General features: G+C 37.2%; 1 protein-coding gene across 1 annotated transcript in view; it reads left to right on the plus strand.

Moving 5' to 3' along the window:
- The window catches only part of LIN7A (lin-7 cell polarity scaffold A), a 130,393-nt gene that overhangs the window by 70,861 nt on the left and 34,239 nt on the right, over positions 1 to 25,293 (plus strand). Inside the window, exons 3-4 of the mRNA XM_004417906.3 lie at positions 11,587 to 11,658; positions 14,240 to 14,449. Coding sequence (XP_004417963.1) covers positions 11,587 to 11,658; positions 14,240 to 14,449 — 282 coding nt within the window. The remainder of the gene's footprint in view (positions 1 to 11,586; positions 11,659 to 14,239; positions 14,450 to 25,293) is intronic.

Raw genomic sequence — 25,293 nt, forward strand, 5'->3', positions numbered from 1 at the left:
TTTTTTTTGTGAGGAAGATCTGCCCTGAGCTAACATCTGCCAATCCTCTCTTTTTACTGAGGAAGACTGGCCCTGGGCTAACATCCATGCCCATCTTCCTCTACTTTATATGGGATGCCGCCACAGCATGGCTTGATAAGCGGTGCATCTGTACGCGCCTGGGGTCCGAACCAGTGAACCCCGGGATCCGGGCTGCTGCAGCGGAGTGCGCGCACTTAACCCCTTGCGCCGCGGGGCTGGCCCCTAGAGAACTTTCTTAATGCACCCTTCGCATTAGAATTAACTCTAGCATTTCAGAAAAAGGCCCGGTACTTTGTAACTTGGCCAGGCAGATGACAGATATTTAAGAGCATTACTTTGTCTAAAATCTTCCTCATCTGCATCTAAATCTAAGCATTGAAGATCACTTGCAATTTGAGACTATAGTCTCCTTCAGTCTAGTGATACCATTTTCATGTAAATTCACATTAAGAGATTGGTCACAAGTTACGGACCCTTTCAATTCACCTTTTCTACTACTGTAGTCTACTTGATGTCCATTAAAGCAAATCATAAATGGCATGTGTCCCATTGCAGCAGAAAGTCTGAGTCATGGGGTTGAGCTGGGAAATCCACGTGTGGGCTGTGAGAGGTAGACTTGAGGTAAGATGGTATCATAGCCAGGGGTCCAGGGGTGCTCAAATCCCTTCTGCAGTCCATCCTCCCTTCTCAGGGAGTTACCAACCAAATGGAGCTAGGTGCAAGGACCATAACCAAATAGAGAACAAACGACCACTTTGTTATTAGCATGGGAAGCACCCAAATCCTCTCCAGCGCAGCTCTCTCTGGTAAAATGCAGATTGGAGAATGAAGTTTGGGCCCAGATGCTTAAGTGAACCACCCTTTTCCTCCAGTCTGAGCTGTCTGGTCCGGCCTCCGAAGGTGGAACATAAAAGGAGAGGAGCAGCTACATCTGCTCTAAGCAGGCAGCTCCTAGGTGAGTTCTTGTGATATGGATGCAGAAAGAGAAGAAGGTGTGTCATGGCTGCTAACCTTTTAGAGACACTATCAGTACCACTATTAAAACCATGGCCTACACAGTTCCTGGCTGCTGACTCATCACCTGAGCAGGTAGGCCTTCCTTCCCTGGGGGTATTGGGGCGATAAGTAAGCAGGTGTGCAGAGGCTAATGTATGGGAGCGCGGGCCAGAAGTTTTTAGTTTTAAAATGTCGGGTTTAGGGGCTGGCCCAGTGGCGCAAGCGGTTAAGTGCGTGCGCTCCGCTGCGGTGGCCCAGGTTCACCGGCCAGATCCCGGGCATGCACCGACGCACCGCTTGTCAAGCCATGCTGTGGCGGTGTCCCACATAAAGTGGAGGAAGATGGGCACGGATGTTAGCCCAGGGCCAGTCCTCCTCAGCAAAAACAAAAAAAGAGGAGGCTTGGCAGATGTTAGCACAGGGCTGATCTTCCTCACACAAAAAAAAGAAAAAAGAAAATAAAATGTCGCGTTTATTTTCTATCGTCAAATTCAGTGGTTTTTTGATTTTGTTTTTAATTTTAGGTAATGCCATCCTATTGATGACTTGTTTGTCAGATGTTTCCTGTCAGGATACAATTGAAGTAGGAGGCTCTGTAGTAAGGCCGGTTTTGTTTTTTGAAGACAATAGTTGTGTCAATGAGTGTTAACTGAGGTTTCTTCTTCAGTGCTAGAAGGAAGCACTGTCTGGTCAAAGGCATTTACTATATATACTGCATCAGCATGGTTGAAAAAATAGTAATGAAGTTAATGAAGCAAACTGCCTAAAAGAAGGTCTTTTGTGTCTTTGTGATTAAGAACTGCCAAGAGCCCATTTGTCTTCCCCTTCCTGGTTTGAGGACATACAGAGTACTTCGAATAGCACAGTTGTCGTTGAACCAAGATGGAATTCTTCCTCTTAAAGTCCATGACCCATTTCTGGAAAGAATGTCAGTTGCCTTATTGATTTTACCGTAACACCATCAAACATCTGCTTTAATGACTAAACTATCTTGTGAAAATCATTTCAACCCAATAGAGATGTCTTGTCTTTTGCTTCTTTATATCTGTCAATATTTTTCTTGTTCAATGGGTACCATATTTTCATCAAAGTTGATGGCCACAGAGATCTAGAAAAAGACATTACTCTGGAAGCTTTATCCTTCATGGATTTTCACAGGATCGATTTGAGCCTTGATGGTCTTACTGTAGCAGACACGACTTGTAACCAGTGTGTGCCATTTAATTTTTCTTTTTTTTTTCAAAGAAATGGTTGGTTCTAGGCATTGAATTTCATATCCTAAATTCCTTAGTTTATAGAAATTCTGACACTGCAATTTTAAACAGAATATTTGAGAAATGCAAATCAAAACCACAATGAGATATCACCTGATATCTTTTAGAATGGCTTTTATCAAAAAGACAAGAAATAACAAGTGTTGGCGAGGATGTGAAGAAAAGGGAACCCTTGTGCGTTACCAGTGGGAATGTAAGTTGGTGCAGCCACTATCGAAAACAGTATGAGGTTCCTCAAAAAATTAAAAATAGAACTATCATATAATCCAGCAATCCCACTTCTGGGTATTTTTCTGTAGAAAATGAAAACACTAATTCAAAAGATATATGCACTCCCATGTTCATTGCAGCATTATTTCCAATAACCAAGATATGGAAACAAGCTAAGTATCCATCGATGGATGAATGGATAAAGAAGATGAGGTATATATACACTATAGAATACTATTAAGCCATAAAAAAGAATAAAATCTTGCCATTTGTGACAACGTGGATGGAGCTTGAGGGTATTATGCTAAGTGAAATAAGTCAGACAGAGAAAGACAAATACTATATGACTCACTTATTCATGGAATCTAAAACAAACAAACAAGCAAACAAAAAAACCAAGCTCCTAGATACAGAGAACAGTTTGGTGGTTGCTAGAGGTAGGGGTTGGGGGTGGGTGAAATGGGTAAAGGGGGTCAAAAGGTACAAACTTCCAGTTATAAAATAAATATCATGGGGATGTAATGCACAGCATAGTGACTATAATTAATGATACTGTATTGTGTATTTGAAAGTTGCTAACAAAGTAGATCTTAAAAGTCCTCATCACAAGGAAAAAAAATACTATGTATGGTGATGGATGTTAACTAGACTTACTGTGGCGATCATTTCACAATGTATACAAATATCAAATCATTGTGTTGTACATCTGAAACTAATGTTATGTCAATTATACCTCAATAAAAAAAGTAAACTGAATGTTTCCACAGTTACAAAAGCATATGAAACTATATATGGTAGATACGTGGGTAGCTATGGCTTTAAATATATAAAATTTATTTATGGCTACCATTTTTCCAAAATGGAAGAAAAAACTCAAGGCAAAACTTAGATATTTTTGGAATATCTCTTCCTTAATAGATGAACCAATTTTCAATTGATCTGGAATTATTTCTACAAAATTATTTCAAACTCCTAAAATAAATTTTCAGTGACTTAAGTTTCATTTCTATTTTATTCTAGTCATATCAAGTACAGGGCACTTGATTTTTGCATGTATGGTCTCCACTCCACTAAATATAATTAAATTTTAGAACCCTAAATGCATTTTAGGTACCTCCCTTGGCCTCAAATCTGCTTTCGGAAAACCTGCTGAGTTTTTATTATATCATCATAAATACATTGTGGCTTAATATTGTGAATGTTGTCCAACTACCCAGGTGGCCTAAAATTATAAAAGGATATGAGGGAGCTCAATCTTTATTTTTAATGTTATGAAAATATTTAAATATTTAAAAGTCAAGATAGCACATCAAATAACTTTTCTTTAACTCTTATCTGAGTTTCCAAATCTGAAAAATCAAGAAATCCATTTAAAAAATTATAGATATAGATACAAATGTCAGTCTTAATACTTACATTGGTTTTTTTCCTTATTAAAAAAAGTACATTCTTGCTTTCTTTTTAATAAAAGCCATACATTTAACAGGTCTTAATGAACACTATAATGTGGTAGGATTCAGACCATATCATTTTTCCATTTGGACTTTCTTTCTCATTCATTTGCTCTAATAATTCCATCATATTTCTTTCCACTTTTTTCTCTCTTGAGGTAACTTAGACCAATGCCATTTTCATTTTTCACAAGGTTACTGAAAGGCTTATTTCTTTTTTCTAGTCACTGATATGGAAGGGTTTATTTAATCCTAATTGTAATTCTGTTGACATTTCTGTAGCCAGTCTATCCATAATGAGGCACTACAAAATCTCCAGAGCAATGTTTGAAAGAGATGTTACCATCCATTAAAGTGTATCTCTTGCTTTCTACATTTATAAACTTGGAGCAATGGGGGCTAATGTCATCTTTTTATTATATTAAACACTTTCTTAAATATATGTAGGTCTTTGTGTTTCAAAGCCCTTATTTTTAGTTTCCAAAATCATAGTTAAGTTTCTGAATATTTTCATCTCTTAAAAAGTATTTTCTGCTTTTTTTAAAGTCAGGTTTATTGAAGTATAGTTTGCATAGAGTAATATTTCTCCTTTTCTGTGTACAGTTCTAAGAGTTTTAATAATCACATATAATCATGTAACCATCACTGTTATCAAGATATGGAACAGTTCCAACACCCCCCAAAATTCCCTCATGCCTGTAGTCAACTCATCCCCATCCCAGCTTCTGGCAACCTTTGGTCTGTTTTCTGTCCCTATTATTTTGACTTTTCCAGAGTGTCGTATAAATGAAATCATCATGGAGTCTGGCTTCTTTCACTTAGCAACATGCACTTGAGATTCATCCACATTGTTGTCTATGTTTGAGCAGTTTGTTCTTTTCTTTTGCCTAGCAGTATTCCATTGTATGGATGTACTGCCATTTGATTCTTTATTCACAATTGAAGGCTGAGTTGTTTCCAGTTTGTGGCGATTATGAATACAGCTGCTATAAGTGTTTGTGAATACACATTTTTATTTATCTTGGATAAATAGCTAGAAGTAGATAAGTGAATCTTACATTAAGTGCAGGTCTAACTTTATAGAAAATTGTTATCTTGTTTTCTCGAGTGGCTGTGCCATTTTTCATTCCCACCAGCAATGTATGAGGGTTTAGTTGTTCAACATTTTTGCCCATACAAGGTATTGTCACGTTTTTTAAAATCTATACGTTCTAATAAGTGTGAAGATGTATCTAATTATAGTTTTAACTTGAATTTCCATAGTGACTAATGATGTTGAGTATCTTTTCATATTTGCCACCTATATAGCTTCCTTGATGACGTACCTGTTCACATACTTCATCCAATTTTAGTTGGGTTGTTTTCTTATCATTGACTTTTGAGAGTGTTTTGTATATTCTGAATATGAGGCCTTTATTAGATATGCGTTTTGCAAACATTTTCTCCCAGTCAACTTGTCTTTTCATTTTCTGTGTGTGCGTGTTGAGGAAGATTGACCCTGAGCTAAGATCTGTTGCCAATCTTCCTTTTTTTGCTTGAGGAAGATTTGCCCTGAGCTAACATCTGTGCCAGTCTTCCTCCATTTGGTGTGTGGGTCACCACCACAGTGTGGCTGATGAGTGGTGTAGGTCTGCACCTGGGATCCAAACCCGCGAACCTGGGCCACTGAAGCGGAGCGTGCTGAATTTAACCACTACACCATGGGGTCAGCCCCTCTTCTCGTTTTCTTAACAATGCTTTTCATAAGGTTAGTTTTTGCCCTTTTTTTAAAAAAAAAAACATGATTTTAGCCTATCCTCTTTTGGTTTCTAAGCCCTCATATTAACAAATTTGCTCTAATTTCTAATGAACAAATTATAATATAACTTTTGGAATTTGATGGGCCTAGAAGAAAACAGACCTTGAAGATAGCATAGTTCTGTGTAACATTTACTTGGACAATATAACAATCAGGAATTCTCTTCACTGAAAGGAGCGAAAAATCCAACTTCAGTGGCTTAAACAAATAGGACTATTTTTTTTGTTACAACAAGTTGAGAGAAAGGCAGGTGCTCAAAGTATTCAGGAGCTCCACGTAATCAGAGCTGATATTTATACATTTCCTTGGCCTTTCTCTGGTAGTTGAAGGTTGTTACTAGAGCTGATTATATCACACTCAGGACAAGTAGAGGAGAGGGAAAGAATAGCATTTGTACCAAGAGAACTACACTTTCCTAGAAGCCTCCCACCTACTTCCTGTTGAATTCCGTCCATCACTGGACAGAACTGAGTCAGATGGCCAGGCAATGCTGGGAGGAGGAAGTTGGGTAAGGCGAGCCTACCTAGTGTCTGCCTCACACAGCAAATATTAAATAACAACAAACTACAAAAGTCAGTAAAACTATAAGAGCAGAAGACAGAACAATCAAAATCTAGTTTTGAACTCATGGTTTTTTCCCACACTTGCTGGCCAAGCAGCTAAATTGTAAAGGAATTGTTCCAATTGCATCTTAGGCATGTGTATAATAGTAATAATAGAAATATAGCTGCTATTATAATAAGAATATGGGTTATGGTTTATGAAGCTCTGCATACTTTATCTTCTTTGACTACCTTTTGAAGATAGGGTTTTACATAGTAGACCTTTGTCTCTTTGACAAAGGTCAAAGAGAAAGAAAGAAAATGAAGATGCATAGATAGTAGGTTGCTTAAAGCCACATAGAATAGAGATCCAGGATGAGAAACTCATGACATAGATTTGTTATCTCTTACTTACCTCTTTGTACCAATTAGGGTTTTCAAGGTCAAGAAGAATGATTCGATGTAAAGTTTATATTGTGATATTGTCTAAATAGCCTGTGTATAAAAGAAAGCTCAAAATGAAAATCCTCTTGCACTAGAATTTTAGCTATTTGTCTTAAATTCTATCTAAATGGAAATTCTGTTGTAAACTTGGTAAATAAATTGAAGTTAAAGGGAAGCTTTTACTTCATTTGTATTTGTTATTCTCTAAGGGATAAAATTTCCATCCAGAAAAAGTGATCTATTTGCTTTTTAATATAAAGAAAAGGAAAATTTAAATGATTCATTAAAAAAATTTTTAAACAGCCCTTCTATAATGAATGTTAATGTTAATTCAAAGTTTTAGAAATAACCATTAATTTTTTTCTTCCATATTTTGGCCCAAGTGCCTCACATACTGACTAGAACATCTCCTAAATGAATGTTAGGTAAATAAATGAACCTTCTGAATGAACTCAACCAAATTCTATTGCCTTTATTGAGTTGATGTATATTTGTAAATTTTCGATAACTTGAAATAAGTTCTAAACATGCAAAATGCTGTTGAATCTGTGAGAATTATTTAAGATTAAGAAAGTACTGATGCTAGAATGTAAGGTAAAACTCTGTAAAAGAGTTTCTATCAATTATTTGACTTTCACTAAGAATTAAACCCATCTTACCCAGTGGAATGTGCTTACAAATGGTGTAGCTGTTTTTTGCTAGAAATTTGGGGACCCAAAGGATTCAGGAGACTGTAAGCCCCTCTGTCCCTTGTTGAAGCTCTACAGCCCATTTTCTGTTTTCCCTTTAAGAACTCACTCAAGGTATCTGGTAAAATACTTTAGCTCTCCATAACAACTTTCTTCAAAATTTTATAAATATTTTTACAATTGTCCTCGAAAAGTAAGATAGGCAGTGATGTGTTTGTCCCTTAGGAAATGAGAGGCTAAGAAACTTTCATAAGGTGACACAGCTAGTGGAAATAGAGTTAATATCTACAAGTTTTGACTTCAGTCTATAACCAGACCATTCTCCCTTCAGCCCACTTTTGAAAACTAATCAGAATCAATTGTTTTATCGGAAAAAAAAAAGGACTGGTAATAATATGGGATTTATTTCACGTAATATTAGTACATTATAATCATAAAGGAGGATTAAAATGCTATTTCACTTTCTTTTGGAGTGGTGAATTTGTTGGTTTCAGAATTGTTGTATTGTACATTTACATCACTACTTGTATAAGGGTAGGCACCATATAAAACCTAGATACCTTTATTCAAAATACAAGTAAATATTTGTGACTTCTGCAAATTTTTGTTTCCACACACGCTGCCAAAATAGTAGTGGTCTGATGCTGTCTTAATCTAAGAAAGCCTGATGTGGTTGAAAGAGGAAAGATTTTGGAGGCAGTTAGACATGAATCTCTGTACCAAGTCTGCTACTAACTAACTGTGTGATCATAAGCATGTTACCATTTCCTTGGGTGTAGAGTGCCTGCCTCATAATAAGTTGTGAGAATTGAATAAACTCACGGATATAAAATGCTTGGCATTACACTTGGCCTAGAGTAAGTCCTTATCAAATGCACACCGGAATCATGATAATTTACTCCAAAAATTATTCATTGAATATTTACATGTTCCATTTGTGTGTTCTACAGCTTACTAATTATTGCATACAAGAAGAAAAGATGCAGCTTGATTCCTTAGTCCAAAGTTTCTCAATCTCAACACTATTGACATTTTGGCAGATAATTCTTTATTGTGGGGGGCCACCCTGAGCATCGTAGGATGTTTAGCAGCATCCCCGGCATCTACATACTAGATACCAGTGGCACTATTCTCCTCCCCATTGTGACAGCCCAAAATGTCTCCAGACCTTGCCGAATGTCTCCTGGGGGGCAAAATTGCCCCCAGTCGAGAACTACAGTCTTCAATCAATTCTTTGTAAAAAGTCTTCATAGACTTCTAGTCCTAGGAGATTCTTCCCAAAAGATCCTAGGGTCTTTAAATTGGGAAACATTAAATAATAATAATAATAATAGTAGTAAAAATAATGGCTAATTTTTGTAAACTTACTGCATGCTGCAAACTGTTCTAATCTCATTTACAGACTTATAAGTCTAGGTCTCATTTAATCCTCAGAACACACCTAGAACTTAGTTACAACTCTAAGGCATATTTTTCAAATGAGAAAATTGAGCCCCAGAGGAATCAAGTAACTGACCAAGATCATATAATTAATAGGTGGCACAGCCAGTGTTTGTTTCTAAGCCATCCCCAGAGCCTGTGCAATTATCTATACTATATTATTATAGTATATATATATATTATAGTAGTATATTGATATTATTATCTAATATATCTGACATAGATAAATTATCTAATTATCTAAACTGCTTCTAGCATACCCCACTTTTTAGTTCACAATTCAAATTGCGATGTTAAGGATAATTATTCTTAATTTGTATTTACTTTATTTTAGGCACTTATAAAATTAGTTTTTGTTTTACTCAATTGACGACAGCTTGCCAATTATTTGCTAATGATTGTCCTCACAAATATTCCTGGATGCAAACAAGGTATCACTTTCCCTGAGAAAGATAACCAAAATGACCCCAGACAAATTCAGATGTCCTGAAACCGAGGAGGGGGAGAGGCACTCTGCTTGATGGAGGCAGGGAACGTCTAGCGGAGAAAATGGTATTGAATTAGGCCTTTAACCATCATGTTAAACTGGGATAAATAAGAGTCTGCCAGGTGGAAGGGCATTCCAAACAGAGCAAACAGCATGTGCAAAGGCCTGGGCAGCTGGGAGGGTATGATATCTTCGGGGAGTAGTGAGGGTGGAGGAAAGTACAAAACTAGAGGGAAGGCTGGGCTCTACATTATCATTACTGGCTTGTCTACTGTAGGCATTTGACTTTGCAACCTTTACTCTAAGGGCAGCAGACAGCCAGGAGCACGGTAGCAGCATGGTCAGGTAGGTACTTGACAATGATAACTGAAGTTAGTAGTGTTTGGTAGTGGGGAGGCCCAATTAAGACACTAACGCAGTGCTTTGAGCAAGAGATAATGAGTTAGGATGGAATGAAGAAGTCAGATTTGAGAGAGTTTATTAACAAGGGAAGCAGGCTAGGGAAAATCTTCCTCTCAAATAGCTGTAAGAGCAAATAAGTAGAATTTGTTTGTGGAAGGACTATCTCTACAAAAAATGATGCACTTTCAAAGAAATATTCTGGTAACCTGGAGAATTTGTATTAACAAATCCCAGATTCCACAAATGCTCTTCTGGAAACATGTTCTCTTCCCCATTCAGATTTCCCACAGAAATTGAATACCCCAGTTATTTAGTGGAGATATAAGACTAAAGGATAGATTCTGAATAGTGCTCCTACCTATCTAGGTCAGACCATTTTGTCTGTTTCCTTCTAAACATGCCACCTGGGAAAGATGAGTCAGCATTAGTTGAGATTCAACCAAATGTACTTGAGAAATGATGAGTCAGCTAAAAAATGTTGGAAAGAGATTAGTTCCAGACACTCAATGAATGGTTGTTGAATGGATGAATTAATCAAATTTTGAATTCACTTTAATAACTTTTGACTTAAGCATGTAAAATAAGATTAATAGAAAGGAAAAAAAAAACCCTTTGATTATAGTTTTCCTATTTCACCTTTTCTGAAATAGCTAATGGGTCACTCCTGAAAAATACTCCGTCATAATACCAAATGGACTTTTACCTCTATGCATTATGTGATAGATATTTACAACTTCATTATTTAAATCTTCAAAATGAGTGTGTAATCCAAGATTTTTAACCTTGTTATTTTTTCAAAATATCTTCTTTAAACTATTCTTTAAGAGTCTTTTTCCGTACTTCAGTTTATTTAAAATGAAGAAATTTATTTACCACTGATTTCATAATCCCATCTCTGGCAGTTTAGAAGGAAAAGATTTTTTTCTATTACGTTTCAACAATTTCTGTAGTTGTGTCTAAAATCATAATTAGTAATAATGTCTGCTGTCTAAGGAGTGCCTATTAGGGGCTGGGTGCCTTGAAAGTATTATTTCAAATAAAAACAATAACTATACAAAGTAAATATTCTTTACCCATTTTTCAGAAGTGCAAAAAGAGGTGTAAGTGGTTTAACCAAGACCTCGTGGTTCCCCAATTGTATTCTAAGGCTCAAACTGAGGTCCATTAGTCAGCAAAACCTGTATGTTTTCTACAACTCATTCTGGGTCCAAATTTTACCCCTATTCTTACTATTTCATCTAAATGTTAACATGAGCCCATAGTTGATATGTTGCCCGTGTTACTAGTTCTAAGAATCTCTTACTTTACTTGTGTTTGCCTCTGAATACTATTTATCTCTATACTTATGAATTACCAATGTGTGTCATCAACAGTAACATATCTTGCAACATGCAAGGAAAAGATATTGTTATCCCAGCTTTGTGGCATATTAATTTAGAAGGCTATTCCTAAAGTGTCACCTGGATTCAAGAAGTAACTACATACATCCTTTTTATCACATATTTGATAGATAGAAGTATATATAATGGCAAAAATGTTTACCAATAAAGTAGTTTTTATAAAACCAAATATAAAAGTTTTTATATTTGATAAACATGGATAGCCAAATTAAAAACTTCTGAATAAAAGTGATTGCCTTCTCTGCCCCAACTGCCACCCCAAAATAGGAGGGATTTTTGGTTCAAATCATCAGGATAATTGATTGAGACCTATTTCACTTTGTAATAGGGAACTTCTTGTCTTAGAATGAAAATTTATTGTCCTATCTGCAATGAAAGAATTGATATTCTTCATCTTCTTACACATTCTTTTTTTTTATGTGAACATTTTAGGTGTATCAGTATATGCATGAAACGATAACTGTTAATGGCTGTCCCGAATTCCGTGCCAGGGCCACAGCAAAGGTAAGGCTTGAGTAACTTTAAAAATATACTTAACCCCAGTGATCTAGTAATTGATTGTGCGCGTGTGTGTTTCAGGTATTCTCGTGTGTACACTGTAAGAGAATTTAGACATCAGTGGCAGCCCAGAGTCTAGAACCAGTACTACTTCCCAGGTAAAAATCCTAATGGAAAATTGAACGTTTCTGCTGCTTCTGTAGCTTAAGAAAGGAGAATGATTTCATTAAACTCACTAAATGTCCATTTGGCACAAGCAAATCCACTGGCTCACTGTATGAAATACTACTTGGTTTTCTGACACATTCCTCTGATCTGAAAGAACCTGTACCCTATTCAGTGCATGGAGATTTATTTGCACAAGGCTAAAGATTTGACTGAAGTCAGACATGAAGAGAACTCGCCTGACACCACTGATGTGGTATTCTTCCAGGTGTTCCGCTGAGCAGTGGGTAGCTTGCTGAAAGAATGTGATGTTGACCTAAACGGAAGGCCTGTCACCTTTTGTGGTAATGATGACATTTGCTCTTTAAAAACTCAAAGCCAGAGTTTGCAGAGACCCTACTAGTGGAAATGTTACAGCAATAGGATCATGAAATTATCTGGAAAAGAGACCATTAGACCAATAGTTTTAATCTCAAATCACTGATGAAATTACTTACAAATACAGAAATCTTATAATAGATACACACTTGCTTTTTAAAAGATTTTCTCCTTCTAGTAATATATAAAAAATAAGAACTGGTGAAAATAATCACAATTTTCCATTTAATTCTTTTGTGTTACATCACCTCTTGTTTGGTTTCTCTCCTGACTTTTTAGTTTTCATTCTGTAACTGAATATTGTAGATTTGTAAGTTTTTTTTTAACCCAGGCAAAAAGAGGGTATTATTATCATTACATCATGCTTTGCTTGTACTGAAGTGGAACACACGCAGAAAAATGATCCCTACATGGTTTAATTAAGGGGAAAGTGAATTACGTAGTGTTTTACCATTCTCATTTCTTATTCATGTAGAACAGCAGGATAGCAGCATAATGTTGCAATAGCACAATATTTTCTGGTTGTTTCTGGGCTGTCTGCATTGCATCCATGTCAGCCATTAAAATCTATGCATGACGACAAGGTTTGCATGAGCAAAATGCATGTAGCTAAAAACAAGCCATTATTTCCATATCATTTACTATCTTTCACTAAATGCAGACGGTAGCATAATGCTAAATTGATGTGATAATGCTGTGTGTGGAAAAGAATGTACAGTCGTTGGGAATCAATATTTTCACAGTGTTGAGTAAATCATTTTATAGTAGGCATCTAATCAACTGTGGTTAAGGCAGGTTAATGGAGATGGAAAATAAGAAGCAGGCAGAGAATCTTTTCTTGATAGGAAATACTTAAATGCCGTTGTTTTATTTCCATAAGGGGTGGGAACTAATGGTAAGTTGTTTCCTTTAACTTATTTTTAAAAATTCATATATGAATTTTAAAATAAAATTATTTCCATATGAAATTATATTTTGTACATCTAGGTATAAAACCATAGACTGCTCATTTTGCGTACATTGCTATAGTAGGTGAAATATTAATGTAAATGTAGGGGAAAAAACTTGTGCCTGTTAAGAGGACCTTTAATAATAATATTATTGATTATTGATCAATTGAATATTGATACAAAATAATAATAATTTGTTTAAAACTATTATTTTATTTTAGCTCTTCTTTTTTTTCTTTTTTCGTTTTTTGAGGAAGATTGGCTCTGTGCTAAAATCTGTTGCCAATGTTCCACTTTTTTCTTTTCTCTCCCCAAAGCCCCAGTAGATAGTCGTGTATCCTAGTTGTAGATCCTCCTAGTTCTTCTATGTGGGACATTGCCTCAGCATCACTTGATGAGCAGTGAGTAGGTCCATGCCCAGGATCCAAACTGGCGAACCTCACGCTGCTGAAGTGGAAGGCAAGAACTTAACCGCTATGCCACCAGGCTGGCCCCTAGCTCTTATTTTCTTTTGGGCATCTTCAATTAAAAAAAAAAACTAAATTTGCTAAGCCAGTGGTCTGGCAATAGCAAAATTATAGATATCTTCACCATGTATATACATGTAAGTGCTCCTCAGTGTATTGAACAAATACTTATGAACATTTATGTGCAGGCAATAGGTAAGACTGTGTTGTCATACAAAGAAGTGTAAACCACAATCTCTGCCCTTCAGGTGCTAACAGCCAACATATATATACATAATAATTATAGTATCTATACCATATGAGGTCGTATATGGATCACACCTATCTGGAGTCCAAGAATAGGAGGAATTGCATCTAACCGAGGTAAATGGGAAAGATTCTTATGAAGAAGGGAAATTCTTATCGTAATGGATAAGGTCTAGAAAGCTGGAAATAGTTGGGCTGGGCTTTACCAAAGAAAGGAATCATAGATGACATCTAAATGAAGAGAGCCCCTCCCTTGTGTGTTCTTTCTTTCACAGGAGAATGCTATAAAAATAGGAGGAGGTGCCTGATCCACCCACTGCAAAGCACGTGATTAGCTGTATGTCCCTCATTTTATTACCAAATGACCATCTTTTTTTTCAGGCAACAGTTGCAGCTTTTGCAGCTAGTGAAGGCCACTCCCACCCTCGGGTAGTCGAACTGCCAAAGACTGATGAAGGCCTTGGTTTTAACGTGATGGGAGGAAAGGAGCAAAATTCCCCTATTTATATCTCTCGCATCATTCCTGGAGGGGTGGCCGAAAGACACGGAGGCCTCAAGAGAGGAGACCAGCTGCTGTCAGTGAACGGAGTGGTATGTTCATAAAATTACCAGAGGTTTCTCCCTAAGCACATTTTTCCCCCTGCTGCTATGTAGTCAATGTTGAAATCCTAGAACAAATCATCATTTTATGTCCAAACAGCTTCCTAAGCATTGATGGATATTAAACCCACAAAAGCGGTACTTTTATAGTTTTTATGTCTCATTTTGCCTTGTTCACATGTGATGGGTATGAACTAGTTGAAAAATCATCACAAGAAATTATCCCAACTAGTAGAATTTCCCCCATATAATACTCTGATTGAATTAATATTTAGAAGAACATAATAGTTTTAAGGCACTTTTTATTCAAAGTTACTATAAGCAAATATACACCTTTTAAAAATAAAGATAAAACTCCTCACTCTATGTTTTTTTCATTTTAATTGAAGAGGAAGGATAATTTTAATATATATAATAATAACATGCATGGAAAAGGCTAATGCACAGATAATACTTTAAGCCAGTTGTACAGCTATAGAATGATAAAAATATATTAGTCTCTCCCCCAAAAAAGTTTGATTATATTAGCTATCTATCATATATATTTTAGTTTCCACATGAAGTTAAAGTAAATTAAAATATGTAACATTTTGAAGTAAAAGTATGAAGACACATTTTTTTGCACCTCATATCCTTTGGCTGCTATTTGCTCCGCATGTAATAATGACTTGCTAAAGAAATAGCTTCATGTGAAATGAATAATTTTCTCCCCACTACTTCTACTTATATCAAAAATAATTAACCTAAAACCATAAATTTCAGAAGTATAAATAAGAACATATCAATGCTTACTTTTCTATTAACCTAAGATCTTTTTCCTAGGAATTTAAGGTTTTAATAAATAAACTACATTTGAGTTATTTGTGGCCATACTGATTTCTGCTTAGAACACAAAATCCAAAATAAAATGCATTTGGAATGTGTCATTTTATTGGTCACTGTTGAGTAAATTCTTCTGTAATTATATCTTGCATTTTGTTTATTTCTTTTTTTATTTTTTGCCTGACTAGTAGTTTTATAGAACCCAAATCTATTCATTCAACTCTGCTGATCTCTGATGTACACCAAAATCATCAATCTGTGAATATTTTGTATCACTTTAGCATTCCAATTCTAAAATTATTATTTCATTTACTTTTTTCTGTGTAACGATGCTTTGAGATGAGCTTTTTATTGACCTTTAGATAACTATGACTTTTCCAAAGCATGTTTCAAGTGGTAATTTCAGAGTCGAACTTTCTAGTAGAGGGCTCTAGAGCTAGGTCATGCAATTATGTCACAAACTAATCTGTGCCTCCGTGTATGAATTTACAATTTCTCTGAATAATTAGGTAGATCAAAAGAAAGTATTGATTTTAAAACATGAAAAGTACAAAAAGAGAACCAAAAATATATTAATAGTAATTATAATTATATAAAACAACAATAAATATATATGAAATCCAATTTAATAGGTGGTTGACTTTTAACTGTCTGTCAACAGAGCTAAAGAGCCTTTGTTTAACCCATACATTTGCAGGGAACACAGCTGTAGGCATATCGTAATCACTCATCCCTTCCTTGCAATGACCATGTGACTTTATCTAGGAGGCCGCATGTATTGGAATAATGGAATCAGATACGTCAGGCTCTACCACTCAATATCCATATGATAATGGATTAATATACCCTAAACCTGAATTTCCTAATCTGAATGAGGGGAGTAGTTTGAAGGGCTCTGATGAAGATTAAAATGAGGCAAAATGTCTGTTGAGAACTGTCCTGTCATAATTTGGTCACACACATCTTTGATAGGTAAGTGTGGTTACTGAAGAAGGTTGAAGAGGGGTAGCAATCCCCCTACAAGATTGCTAATGCCACTTATGTTAAAAGTAAGTCTTAAAGTAAATTCTGCTACACATATAGGCAAATACTTATTAGCAAAAAGGCATTAATAGATTCATACAACTTCTTCCATAATTTTGATGAAATCCTAGGTCTCTGTCTATTCAGATGTTCCTATCACTACCTTGGAAAAAAGGTTCACTTGAGGCAGAAGAAACAACATTTCTGAGCCAGAATTTTCTTATTCTTATATTCAGCATCAGACAACCAGAAATCCTATTAATCTAACAGTTGGAAATATGACGGTTTAGTGATCAAACTTAGGCGAGTAATCTTATGGTGCAGGCTTTGGGCCTCCTTAAGATTTTTGTATCCTCTTCATGCAAAAGTGGGGAATGTCTCCAAAAGACTTTATTATTCCACATATATTTAAAACCTTTAATTTTACCAATTAAGTTCCATTTATCATGATAGATAATGAGTCACTAATTTCAAAAATGAAAATCCATTTCTGACTTTTTTTGCTAATAAGCAAAGCATTATTTGTTCATTGAAATAGGTATAACAAATGCTTTGCTAGTGGCCAGCCTCTAGAGTGTTGCCTTTCTGATATGACGCTTGCTGACCACTCTGGACTGACTGAAGCTCCTAAAGTTGGAGTATAAAATGTTGCATATCTGTATTATCAAACTAGATATTATAAACTACCTGTTTAAACATAAGTTATATACATTTTAACCGTGCATAACATTCATCAGACGTTCATCAAAAGGTAGTTTTCCTTCTGTAAATGAGAAACTCTATGACCTAGTAGGTCACAGAGTTTACAAAGTAGTTAGTTCAAAGTAAGAAGCTTAGGCTTCTAACACCGAATCCAGAAGTCTTTTCAGTATAAATAATTCCAGGCACATATAGCAGTATTTAATGAAAATCATTACTCTGAAATGGAAGGGCCAAAAAAGAGAAAAGATTAGCAAATGATCAAATTTACACTTAAAAATAAAGTACATACCGTTTGGGGAAATTAATATGGAAGATTTCCAGAACATGCCATTCTAAACTGAGAACAAATTTTGGAGGGAAGTGATTTGGAGGGCTGAAGCAAACCTTAACTGATTCAGCACAAGTACTCTGGGGAAAATTTCCTAGTGTCCTATTTAAAAAGTAAAGATATTTTTCCACGGACCTTTAAACACCTGAAAAGACATCTGAAAAGATGTCTTGATTGTGTGTTTGTTTGTTTGTTTCTACCCTGCTTGCTTTTAGAAAGGATAGTTAAAAAATAAAATATGTTAATATAGAACTGTTAGCATGGCATGTTAGGTAATAAAGTGAGATGGAATGGGAGAAAATCAATAAATAGAAATAAAGAAAAGACACAGCAATTGAGCAAGTGATTTTTTTCTTTTAGCATCTTAGAAGTGAAAACTCCTACCAGCCCAGCTATCACTGGGAGAGAATTTTTTTTTTCTATCCCTGATCTCCAAGAGAAATTTCCCATGGGACTTTTACAAAGGAGACATTGAATCACCCAATACAATTTCATAGAAAATACAGAGGTCTTTTGTGTGTGGCTACTTCTTATATCAACCCTCAGTAAAAACTTAGAGCTGAATGCTCAATTAAAATTTAACATTAACAGGAGGTCAAAATGTTACAGTTAGAATTTATAGTTTTCGAATGATCTCCTTTTCACCTTTTTATGACCAGTGTTTCATCAGCCATTTTGAGAAAGGACTAAAGGACTGTTTATAAGGTTGCAGCCAGTGTGGAGCCAGCAGGGACAGTAAACACATTTTGTGATAAGTCCTGATATAAAAATTCTCTATAGAATGGTACAATAGGCCTAATTTAATAAGAATCTACTTGGAAGTCCTGCTCCTGTGTCCAGAAAACTAGCTACCTATATGCAAAATCAGGGAGGAATGGCTAAATATCAAAACCTGAAAAAAAAAAGCCTGTGGATTTCAGTTGATTTCAAGAGGAATATGAGGCAAGTTGGGAAAAAAAATATGTTAATGAGATTGTAGAGGCCGTTAATACAAATATCACTTACAGACATGGACGGAAAAGAAGATTGGTCCAGCCCTTTGTTAAATGTGCTATTTAGCTCATACCCCATTGTGCTCCCATCCTGGTTCCATCCTTGTGAAGAATAAAGTCATCCAGAGATGAGCAGTCTTGTATACAATCAACACGTTAAGGAAGGACTTGAGTTGTTTAGGACAGAGCAGAGAACATTTAGGGGAATGATGGCTGTCTTCAGTCATCCTCCATTGCGTGAGGCGCCAAATGGGAGAACAAAGACCAGTGGGTAAAAGTCGCAGGAAAGGCATGTTTCAGCCTATTATATTAAAGAGATTTTAAACACTTAGAGCTCTATAAATAGGGAAAGAATGAATCATAAGACCGTATATGCCCATCATTTGAAGCTTTTACCAGAGATTAGAAGACCACCTGACAGGAGTATTTCAAGTACAGGCATACCTCAGAGATATTGCAGGTTTGGTTCCAGACCACCACAATAAAGCAAATATTGCAATAAAGCAAGTCACATGAATTTTTTGGTTTCCCAGTGCATATAAAAGTTATGTTTAGGGGCCAGCCCTGTGGCATAGTGGTTAAAGTTCGGCGCACTCCACTTCGGTGGCCTGGGTTCGTGGGTTTGGATCCTGGGCGCAGACCTACACCACTCGTCAGCCATGCTGTGGCAGTGACCCACATACAAAACAGAGGAAGATTGGCACAGATGTTAGCTCAGGGCCAGTCTTCCTCAGCAAAAAAATAAAAATAAAAATTATGTTTAAACTATAATGTAGTCTATTAGGTGTGCAATAGCATTATGTCTAAAATAATAGTGTACATACCTTAATTTAAAAATACTTCATTGCTAAAAAATGCTAACCATTTAGCATGAGCCTTTAGCAAGTCATAATCTTTTTCTGGTGGAGGGTCTTGCTTCAATGTTGATGGCTGCTGACTGATCAGAGTGGTGGTTGCTGAAGGCTGGCGTGGCTGTGGCAATTTCTTAAAATAAGACAACAATGAAGTTTGCAGAATCAGTTGACTCTTCCTTTCATGAACAATTTCTCTGTAGCTGTTTGGTAGCATTTTACCCCCAGTAGAACTTCTTTCAAAATTGGAGTCAATCTTCTGAAATCCTGCACTGCTTTATCAACTGAGTTCAAGTAATATTCTAATCCTCTGTTGTCATTTCAACAATCTTCACAAAGAATAGATTCCATCTCAAGAAACCACTCTCTTTGCTCATCTTTAAGAAGCAACTCCCCATTTGTTAAAGTTTTATAATGATATTGCAGCGATTCAGTCACATCTTCAGGCTCCACTTCTAATTCTAGTTCTCTTGCTATTTCCACCACGTCTGCAGTTACTTCCTCTACTAAAGTCCTGAGCTCCTTAAAGTTATCCATGAGGGTTGGAATCAATTTCTTCCAAAATCCTGTTAATGTGGATCTTTTGACTTCTTTCCATGAATCACAAATGTTCTTAACGGCATCTAGAATAGTGAATCCTTTCCAGAAGGTTTTCAATTTACTTTGCACAGACCCATCAGAGAAATCACTATCTATGGCAGCTATAGCCCTGTGAAATGTGTTTTTTAAATAATAAGTCTTGAAAGTCCAAATTACTCCTTAATCCATGGGCCACAGAATGGATGTTGTCTTGGCAGGCATGAAAACAACATTCATCTCATTGTACATCTCCATCAAAACTCTTGGGTGACCAGTTGCCTTGTCAATGAGCAGTAATATTTTGAAGGGAATCTTTTTTTCCGAGCAGTAGGTATCAGCATTGGGCCTAAAATATTCAGTAAACCATGTTGCAAACAGATGTGCTATCAGGCTTTGTTGTTCCATTTATAGAGCACAGGCAGAGTAGATTTAACATAATCCTTGAGAGTCCTAGGATTTTCGGAATGATAAATGAGCATTGGCTTAAACTGAAAGTCAACGACTACATTAGCCCCTAACAAGAGAATCAGCCGGTCACTTGAAGGTTAGAAGCCAGGCATTGACTTCTCCTCTCTAGCTATGAAAGTCTAGATGGCATCTTCTTCCAATATAAAGTTGTTTCATATTTCTCCACGTCAGCAATAAGGCTGTTTCATTTCTTAGCATTTGTGTGTTCACTGGAGTAACACTTTTAATTTCCTTCAAGAACTTTTCCTTTGCATTCATAGTTTGGCCAACTGTTTGGCACAAGAGGCCTAGCTTTCAGCCTATCTCAGCTTTCGAGATGCCTTCCTCACTAAGCTTAATCATTTCTAGATTTGATTTAAAATGGGAGATGTGCGACTCTTTCTTTCAACTGAACACTTAGAGGACATTGTAGGGTTATTAATTGGCCTAATTTCAATGTTGTTGTGTCTCAGGGAATAGGGAGGCCCAAGGAGAGGGAGAGAGACGGGGGAATGGCCGATTGGTCAAGCAGTCAGAACATACACAACATTTAAGTTCGCCGTCTTATATGGGTGCAGTTTGTGGTGCCCCAAAACAATTACAATAGTAACATCACAGATCACTGATCACAGATTGCCATAACAAATACAATAATGATGAAAAAGTTTGAAATATTGCAAGAATTACCAAAATATGACACAGAGACATGAAGTGAGCAAATGCTGTTGGAAAAACGATGCCATAGACTTGCTTGACACAGGTTTGCCACAAACCTTCAATTTGTAAAAGACGCACTATCTTCGAAGGGCCATAAAATGAAGTATGCCTGTATGTGTAGTGGGTAGAGGGCGAGAACAGTTGGCCCCAAGGCCTCTTCTAACTCTGTGATTCTGTGTCTTCCAATGGGATTTTGCTAAGACTACTATATATCCCTACACACACACACACACACACACACACACGCACAAGCACACACCCCTCCTTATACAGGTAAGTGGGCTCCACCGACCTACTCCGCCTCTGTGTGTACACTACTAATGAGACCTTTTTCCTGAACAGATTAGAAATCTACTACAGTAGAATACTTTTTATTTATTTAGTACTTTACAGTTTATGAACAGTATTTACATGAGATTCTCCCATTTATTCCTTAAAACAGTCTCATGAAATGGGTAGGGCCAGAGTTTGTTCTCTCTCTCTCATTCTCTATCTCTCTTTCACACACACACACACACACACACAGCTGCACACACAGACCCACACCCGAACACACATACATGAAGTGAATTTCAGCCCTTGTGATCATAACTGATGCTTACCAACTGTCATAATTGGTTATTTAAAAAGTCAATCCCAGTGAAATCTGAATAAGCTCTGTAGATTGTGCAAATATTTCCTGGTTTTAATATTATCCAATAGTTTTACAAGATATTAATATGGGAGGAAGCTCAATAGAGGGACCTCCCTGTGCATTTCTTGTCTGCTTCTTGTGAATCTATAATTATTCCCTAATAAATTTTTTCCAAAAAGGGAGAAAGTCCAAAAGAATCAACCCGAAATATGATATCCTACTGGTACTGTTGGGAGAGAGGGCAGGTGAGGAGCAGAAAGGCAGAGGACAAAAAGATAAAAGAAAAGCAGGAAAACTTTAAAAATATGTCTCAGTGAAAAGAGGCCTCATCGGCTTCTGAAATCCAAGCGTTGTTTTAGAGCATGGTTGGTGGGAAAATTGCAGTTAAATTTGCCCAGCTCTGTGGTTAATCCTAAATAAAGCTGTCCATACAGTGTATGCACGGTGCTAATTGATTTTTAAGCATGACAGATGTCTGAGTAAAAGTTTAGAGATGGAACAGAATAATTTGTTTTCCTGGAATCTGGCTTTTTTCCCGCTTTATAAATATCTATGCCAAGTTAAGGGTGAGTACTCACAGCCCAAATTATTTATGCAGAAAGGCTGTCAGGTGTAGAATGAGAATGAAACAAAAATTAGAACTCTAGATTTGAGCTCTATGAAGCTACAGCATCCCAGAGGAGAAATCTATATTAAAGTCTTATTTATCTGTTTTCTGAACAAAGAGAAAACACAAATAAAAAGATTTTTTAAATTACTACAAAATACATGGTAAGATTTTTATGAAAATTTAAGCTCCACATTAAAATGTGTGCCTCATTGACAGCGGTATTTTTCGTTCACTTCCTTATCTTCAGTCTTGGAACAGTCCCTGTACATAGCTGAAGCTCCCTGTATATTTGTTGAACTCTGGGCATGATGATGAGCACTTTCCATAATGAATTGATCATTTCCTCATAGTGGTCTATAGTGGTGGGTGCTGTTATATCACTCCCGTTTACAAATGAGGAAACTGAGGAAGAGAGCACTGCCCAAGGTCCTATAGCTCCTGAATGACAGGCCTGGAGATTGTAACTCAGGCAGTCTGGCCTTATTCATCACAGTTTAAGGGTAAATAAGTATCTTAGCCTTTAACAAATTAGGATTTTTCATGTATGGTGTAGAAAAGATCAAGCTCTCTTAACCTTCATGAGTTTGCATGAGCTCATTTTTGGTGGGAGAGGGTCTATCAATTTTCCGTTTCTCATGAAGGGCTTTGACCTTTAAAAAGTTAAGAACCACTCCTAAAGAGAATAGTGGTTTGAAAAAGGAGGAGTTTACTTGAATTGAAATGGCTCAGAATACCAGAGGGCGAGGGGTGGGGCGCGGTGCCGACTTGGTTTGAGTGTATTTGGTTCCATGCCTGCCTAACCCGTCGCTCCACTTTGTGCCAGACACAGACGCTGCAGAGGACAGGGTGGCCTGAGCAGCCGGTTCCAGCCCTGGTCCGCGCTCCCTTTCGAGGGCCACCTGGCTGTTAGAGGGGAGCTGATGCAGACGTAAAGAGAGGGGAGGCAGAGCCTCAGCCTTCAGGTCCCTGGAGGCCGGCGTGAGGATCCCCAACTCAGTTCTGGGCTCAGAGGCCTCAAGTAGAGTCATCCTCCTCACATCCTCACATCCTCTCTCTGCCTAGGAGTTCTTTACCTTTCTCAGCTGCTGAGTGGGAGACTGTTTGGGTTACAGTTAAATAAAAGTGCAAGCTGGAATTTCAGTGCAGTGCTGAAAATCTTTGTTCTCTGAATAACATCATGTGACGCCTCACTCATAATTGTGAAGGAGCCAAGAGAAATACAATTATGTTGTTTTATCCCAGTCACCTTTGGAATGGCACAAACAAGGCAGCACAATCCAGTATCTTTTGCAACATTGAACAGGTGACGTTCTAGTCCACTTCATTCTGAGTTGGCTCATGATAAGAGAGCTTTTCATTTAAAAAGCAGAACAGGGAACTACTGTGCATCCCAATAGAACAGGTAACAACAGCTTACAGGCCAGAACTGCTCCATTCCCACCCTGTGACTTCAGCTTGCAGGAATGGGCGCCAGGTATATTAGCTCTCAGACATTATAGACATACTTGATCTTTGAGCATACCCTGAGATTGTGCTGAAAAAATTGACTGAAAATGGATCAATGCCAGAACACACCCACATTTGGTCAGTGTTAAAGTACAAGCTTCTAAATGCTAGAAAGCATTCCTATGCATGGGGTCTGACTGACCTAAATCTCTATTTAGATTGCTGGTAATGGATATTCGACTATTCAATTTAGTTGCTGGTGCAGTCTTTTTCATAGTTATTTTTTCCATTTGTTGTTGGTGTTTTTCTCATTTTGTGCTATTATTATTTTAGCAATGTTTTTCATTCAACAATTACTTGTAGAGCAATTACTGTGTGACAGCTGCTGAGCTAAGCCCTGGCTATAGATGGTGAACAAAACAGAAAAGATTGTAACCTTCGTGGAACTTTCTGCCTGGTAAAGAGTAAGAAAATGATGATGATAATCATAAATAGATACATATAGATAAATGTGTACATAGCTAGTGATATAACCACCACTTATCCCAGCCTAGAGGAAATTCCCCCAATGATTCAGTTCAGTTCCACATTGGTCAGAGTAATGAGGTTTTCACTCCATGTGTGTGTTAGTTTCCTGTGGCTTCTATAACAAATTACCACATACTTGGTAGATATACAAATGATAGAAGTTTATTCACTCACAGTTCTGGAGGCCAGAAGTCTGAAATAAGTTTGAATGACCCCAAACCAAGGTGCGAGCTGGGCTGGGCTCCCTCCAGAGGCTCTGGGAGAGAATCCTTGTCTTGCTTCCTCCAGCTTTTGGTGGCTGCCAGCATTCCATGACTTGTGGCCTCCTCCCTCGAATCTGTCTCCATAGTAACATTATACCTCCCTCTCTTCTGTGTCAAATCTTCCACTACTTCCCTCTTATAAGGACATTTCTGATTGCATTTAGGGCATTTAGATAATGCAGGATAATCTCCTCATCTCAAGACCCTTAATTTAATCACATCGGCAAAGACCCTTTTTTCATATCAGGCAACATTTATGGGTTCCAGGAAATAAGACCTGATGTCTTTGAGGGCCATTTTCCAGCCTTCTACAGTGTGTTAATATCGTAAATCCAGAGGGCTTACAGGTGTCCAGACTATGGAAGGGGACCAGTTGTCCACAGGCCGTGGGCACGTTGGTTTTCCACTCTCAGGAGAGCACGTGCTGAGTATTTTCTACTCTACTTCTGGTTCTGATAATGCAAGTTCCTCCCCTCTGCCACTCTGGGTGCTTTTCTCCTTTTCCTTCTGCCTACACATCGGTGAAGCCCCTCAGCCTCTGCTTCCTCCTTCCCCCAACCCCAATCCTATCCAGTCTTTGGATGATGAAAAAATGCAACGATCTCTTTCTGCCTTACAGCCATAGGCTTTCAGCTATTTTTGAGTCATTTTTGCTCCCTAGGTGTGGACTGTAGGGGGCAGAGGGGGAGGGGAAATACTCAAAGAACAGATATTTATACTTCAGGATATCACACTGCCTCATAGTTAGACACTATGACAAGTGTTAAAGGGGGAAAAGAGAAGGCGGCAAGGAGCCATGTAAAAGAACAAGATGAGCTACTTTTAATAGTGTTAGGGATGGCCTCTTTGAGGGGAGACCCGGGTAAGACAGTCCATGACTTGCCGTGCAGGAG

Source organism: Ceratotherium simum, chromosome 25, assembly GCF_057802395.1.
Source record: "Ceratotherium simum simum isolate JZ-2026a chromosome 25, ASM5780239v1, whole genome shotgun sequence".
NCBI lineage: Eukaryota > Metazoa > Chordata > Mammalia > Perissodactyla > Rhinocerotidae > Ceratotherium > Ceratotherium simum.